The sequence below is a fragment of the Eutrigla gurnardus genome, assembly GCF_963514095.1.
Source record: "Eutrigla gurnardus genome assembly, chromosome: 15".
NCBI classification, from domain to species: Eukaryota; Metazoa; Chordata; class Actinopteri; order Perciformes; family Triglidae; genus Eutrigla; species Eutrigla gurnardus.
In genome coordinates this window covers 17582892-17588891 of record NC_139938.1, presented here as the reverse complement: position 1 = coordinate 17588891, position 6000 = coordinate 17582892, and the positions used below count along the sequence as shown (strand labels likewise).

The window sequence follows — 6000 nt, the reverse complement described above, 5'->3', positions numbered from 1 at the left end:
ACTGTGGACCGAGCGCGAGCGCCCACGTGCAGCTCCGGTGTGGACACGTGTGTACCGTATAGAAGGCGACCGTGATGAGGGGGTTTAGGTGGGTTTTTTTCGCCCACCCCCAAAAAAACAACTTTTGTCTCCACGTTTTAGAAAACAGAGTAGCGTAAATTGCACGAGTGTGTGGGGGAGGGGCAACCAAATGCCCAAATAACTCCCGCAACCTTTCATATGCCCGGAGTTACAGTGAAAACCTTGTGTTTTGGACGGACATTTAATGAGGTAACGGTGATTTGTGGACGCGTTCAGGGGTCTGACGTCAGAATGGGGCTCCGCGCTGCGTTTTTGTCCATCGGAAAAATCTAACTCGTCGCAGAAACATGCATTTTGGGTAAATGAGCGAGTATGGGAATGCAGTGAAAGGGGAATAAAGGAAATATCAAAATATAAATAACCATGTGATGTATTCTTTTTGTGTGTGTGTGTGTGTGTGTGTGTGTGTGTGTGTGTGTGTGTGTGTGTGTGTGTGTGTGTGTGTGTGTGTTTCTTCTGGCATGAAAGGTTGCATGGCATTTCAAAAAAGTTGGACCGGTATCTTCATATTTTTTGTGTGACTGGCAGTAATGAAGAGGAAACCACAGCATCTACTCCAATACTATAGGTAAGTTTCAATTTCAGGGTACTTGGTCTTTTCTCATAGTTTTTGTATTTCCACGTTAAGATACGTTAAGAATTTTTTTTTACAGCTTTAGTTACTAAATTGCAGTTTAAGGTATTTTGCTCGTTGATGCATCAATAATTTTCATGATGATATGAACAACAAAGTAAATTAGGTATTTTATAGATCGTCATGTAACTTTTGAGATGTGAAAGTATATTTTGCTGTAAGATTTTATAGGAATGTATACTTTTTATTGAGTATTTTAACATTGTGATTTTACTATTTCTTCTTAAGAAAGGATCTGAATTATTCAACCGCTGCGACTGGTGTGACATTAAATGTATCAAGCATGTTGTAAAACGGCATTAATGGCTTTAAAGTTATCTATTGATTGTGAAGACTGTTCAGGTCATGTGTTATAGGCTAATGTTGACCTTTGTGTATCTGACTGGCTGCAGCAAATAATCACTTTTTTGAGGACAAAGACAGCTGTAATCCAATCAAATTGCAGATTAAAGGCGTGACCAAGTTGATTTTCAACTGGTAAATGTTTGCTTTTCTGGAACCAAAGTTGATGTGACATGAAGTTGACAATGTATTGTTATTTTCTTTAACCATATGCACATGTTTTATAGGATTGCTATGTGATAGTTAAAATTATACATTTTAATTTACTATTTAAGGTGGGTTTTTCATTTAAATTAAGCATTTTCAGTGAAAGAACCTTTAGTTTTGGTCAAGATTTATTGTTGTAAAATATATGACACATTCTCATTTACTTCTCCAATAATAAACACTAAATTAAACTATAAAAGCAGTCTCCATCCATGCTACATGTATTATTCATTTATTATAACAGCAGTTGAACACGCCCGACAAAAGTGGCTTCCGAAATGTGGGAATGGATATGTTTTACGACGAGGAGGCACCTGAAGGCAACATCTCGACCTGACCCAAAAGCGCGCTCCCGGCTTTACGTGGCTACTCCCCCTGAACACCGTGCGTGCGCGTACCCTTCTATCGCGTGGTAGGGATCATCCATATTGCTGCTAGTGGTGGAGATAAGGTTGTAATCCAGCGAGGCCCTCGGACACGTTTCTTTATTTTTATGTATGTTTTAATTCGGCGCTGACTGCTCTGCGTCTTAGGCTGAAGATCTTTTGGTCTAGGAGCGACAGAGGAGCGGCAGACTCCGCGGAACAACTTCACATTTCCTTGAAATTGAAGGCGAATTCGGGCCGGGAGGGGGGGAGGACTGGTAATCCTGAGGGGGGAAGAAAGACGGCGGTGGGAAATGGCCACTCAGGTGGAGGCTCTCCTGCCCGGCAACCCGCTTGCAAATGCGGAGGAGCACGGTAAAGTGATCCGCGGCGAGCCGGAGGAAGAGGAGGGCGGCCGGGGCGACGGGGCCAAGCGGCAGACGGGTGTCGCCGAGCCGGGGAGCGGCGGCGGCAGCAGCGGCGGCGGCCGCGAGCAGGGAGGGACCCCCGACGCGGAGGAGCAAACCTCCAAAGAGGCGACAGAGGAGGACAAGGGGGGCTGTGACAGCGAAGATAAGCAAAACGAGGAAGGTGTTAAAGGCAGAAAGGAGTTTACTGAAGCTCCCCCGCCCAAGGTGAACCCGTGGACTAGGAAAATGAACGCGGTGACCGTGGTCAGCGTGAATGGACAAGCACACCACGGTTCGTAACCCTCCTCTACATGATCATTTTGCTGGCTGTCAAGTGTTTGTGTCGGTGTGTGTCCGTCCAGGTGTGGTCACAAAAGATGACCAGAACAGCTGTCACGGGAGGGGGAGGAGGGAGGGGGCAGGTAGTATTTTATTGAAACTAATAGAGCCTGGCGTGTGTGTGTGCATAAACAAGCCCAGTCTGTGGTCGCCCTCTTGTTGCTCCCTTGCAAGCTGGATATATTTGGAGTGAAAGCCCCCTCCCCTCCTTAGTGAAGGGGCTATTCCTGGAGTTGTGGAGCCATGGTTGGCTGGTTGTAATAAGGGATCACACCCTTTTACACAAACAGAAGTTAAAATGCACTAAAAAAACTAACTTTTCCTGAAAACCCCCCCAAAAAACTAACTAACTGACTGACTTGTCATAGGCCCAGGACAGTGTTTGCACTCATTCTCACAAAGCAAAGGCTAACTTCACTCTTGGTCTGTTTTTGAAAATGAAATGATTATTATTATTATTATCCTTGAGCAGTTTCAGGTTTGAATGAGGAGTCGTGTTTGTTCTGGAAGGGTTGTGTTGTGTTGTCCTGCAGCGGTTGTAAAGTGGTGTCATCCCCCACAGACAACTTTGGGGGGGGGATGATGAAAAGTAGTTCAAATGTCCTCATGTTTCATCACCATGTCCTCTCCCCCGTGTGTGTGTGTGTGTGTGTGTGTGTGTCTGCGTGTGTGTGTGTCTCTGTGTGTGTGTGTGTGTCTCTGCGTGTGTTGTGTTGTGTGTTGCCTCCCAACAGCGTTAGCCAAATACTTTACACCGGTGCTCACCACTGTTTTAACGTGTTTTGCTCTGTGGCATGTTGTCGACACACAGCCACGCCACCCTATTAACCCTCCCATACCTCACATCACATTTCATCAATTAAAGGGGGGGCTAAAAGGCCACGAGTTTGGCCGACCATGTAAGCTAGCCGCTTAGCCGGCTAACAATAGCACATCCGAGTCCTCTCTTCGGCCTAGCCGCGTCGCCGAGCCCTCCCTACTCCGGTGTTAGCTTAGCTCCCATATGCTACTGCTACTGTCAGCTTTTGTTTGAATAAAAACAACACGTCTGCTCTTATGTAGCTGTATGGATCGATTCTCCATCGCCAAACAGTTAAAAGTATGCTCGTTTAATGTAATAAAAAGGGAGCAGGGCTTGTTATGAGACGTCACGTGTTCACTCCACGTGTACCCCGAGAGAAAAGGCATGGGCGCTGCTATGCTAGCTAACTAGCCGCTTAGCTGGCTATCTGCGCTCGGTTCGTGCAAACCCTCGAGGGGGCCATACGTCATTTGAGCTGGTTCTACGCGAGGCATCCCCGGCTGTTTTGTGGTTAACAGCCCGGTTGTCACGTCATGTGTTTGTTGTCAGCCTCATGTCTTGCTTGTCCACCCTGCTAGCGACGATTAGCATGGGAGCTAACGCAAGGCTGGTGAGACTAGAGTCATCATGGCTTCTGTATGATCTCACTGCTGCTGCAGGCTAAAACAATATCCCCAATTATTCTCTGTCATTAAAAAAAATACAAGTGCATTTATAAAAACAAAACAACTAAAGGCTGATTGTCAACAAACCACATTAATCGATTATGTGTTGTTATTGATGACACACATGGAGACAGCTCCCTTCTGTGCCAAGGCAACGTGGTTTCTAGTCTCACAACGCCTGTGTGCTTTATTTTTCCTGGACAGTGTCCGCTTTTGCAGGTGCATTGTGTGTGCATATTTGTGCGGTGGCCTGTCAGGGATTTTGTGTTGTCTTATTGTTTGCCAGCAGGTTTGTTTGCTGCCTGTAACTATCAGATTCAGGGTACAGGGTACAGCCTGTACCCTGAATCTGGGCCAGTCTGGGTGGGTTGGATGGATGTGCTTTAAAAGCTGTCAAATCAGCAAGTTAGCCCTGGCTGGGAGCCAGAGGCTGAGATAACCATGCAGTTGGAGCCCCCCCCTCCCCTTTATGTTGGATTAAAAGACCAAATATTGATTTGATGCTAATTGTAAGGTGGATTCTTGGTGTTGTGTTTTAGAGAAGTGGTTTTTCCCCTTTTGACCTTCTCATACAAAACCATCTACTTAGACAGAATTGTTGTCACAGGTTGATTAATTTTATGACATGTTAACAGTTGAATCAGAGAGCGATTTTCCCCTTTAATTTAAATTTGACATGAGGTAAACCTATACATTATCTCACATGGTAAAAAAAAACTATATGTGACTGTATCTGTATGATAGGTTCGATCTTTCTATGCCAGTGTGGCATTTAGAATAGTATGTAGTATTTTTCTCAAGATGGTGTCCGTTTCCTTGCAAGGTTCTTGTCCTAGAATGTCCCATTAGTGCTCAATGCAATAGGTTGTCATTTTTAACAGGTAGTCTGCTGTCTAATCGGCCATGTGTACTCAGTGTGTCCTTGAGCGAGACCCTGAACTCCTGCGCTTGATAAGAAAGACCAGCTGAAAGGCTGAAAACGTATTTCCACGGCCCAGGTGGCTAATTTTTAAGATCACAGTGGGAGACGTCCTAAATGGATTTGGACCCCAGTTGAGCAGCACATTTTCACGATCGCCGTCTCACTGGGTTTTACTGTTAATTGTTTGGGAAATAATCACTTTAGCCACAATGATACAGCGGCAAGCATGTTTACCTCACTTAAGATTCTGGAATTGAATAGCTTTTTAAACTACTTTCTCCCCCCTTAAAGAGAAATTTCACTAACACTTTAAAACAAGCCTCATCTTGTCAATGTTGTTTTGGCCTCAGAGGTTTGGCTGCTATTGATATTAGTAGTAAACATGGCTCTCGGCTCCACCGTGTGTGGCTTCGTTCATACCGTCACCAAAGACGACATCCATTTCCCCCAGGCTGGTTTATATAGAGTCCTTAACGGGGCCCTAATAAGTTGCGGTTGCATTCAGGGTTGCTCACCAAAAGTCACTTTTATGCCTCGTTGAGGCCTGACAGACCGGTTGAATGCATTTCCCTCATCAAAACATTTGCAAATCTGATTGAAGCAGGGTATGTTTTGGGGGCGTGGCTACCTTGTGAGTGACATGTTTGCGTCTTACATTCTCAGTGTGTTTTCAGGTCATAATAATAACATAATAAAGTCTACAATAATGCACATCTTCAGGCAGTCTCTCAGAGTTATTCACGGTGTATCACTCGGTTGCAGTTGACTCAGGTTTATCCAACACTGTGCAGCTGAGATATGAAACAATAACACTGGAATCGCCGTTTGGTTGTACTTGGCTCGTCTCACTTGTGGTTGCAATAAGCCGAGGCTTTGAAAAACCATATTACAACCCTACTTCTGGAAATATTGTTTTTGTTTATAGCCTAGTTCATAAAATGCATGGCATAATGTGATAGCAAGGATGGACGTTAACTTCGGTTAAGTGTTTGATGAGAAGCTGTAGAGTTTGATGGATTGTTTGCTCTGCTTGCCTCTGCCACCGTTAAAGTTTACAACCCTGCACCGTCATGCATGACTACATTTTCAGCAGGTAAAATCCAGCCGCCTGCACCATTTCTGGGGCACCAAGGACCCGTAGTGTTGGAAGCTGGTCTGATATTTCACATTTCTGGCATTTAGCTGAATGGCTCCTCAGTTTAGGATTTTGTCATGTGACACCGTCTGTGTTAC

At 44.9% G+C, this 6000-nt stretch overlaps 1 protein-coding gene across 2 annotated transcripts in view; it reads left to right on the top strand.

The window, feature by feature from the left end:
- The first annotated feature begins 1863 nt into the window (after positions 1 to 1863).
- Positions 1864 to 6000, top strand: part of larp1 (La ribonucleoprotein 1, translational regulator) — a 41686-nt gene continuing 37549 nt past the window's right edge. Inside the window, exon 1 of one of the 2 annotated variants that reach the window (XM_084028782.1) lies at positions 1864 to 2331. In XM_084028782.1, the coding sequence (XP_083884908.1) occupies positions 1944 to 2331 (388 nt within the window). In that variant the 5' untranslated portion in view covers positions 1864 to 1943. The remainder of the gene's footprint in view (positions 2332 to 6000) is intronic. The other variant, XM_084028781.1, reaches the window with a different exon arrangement.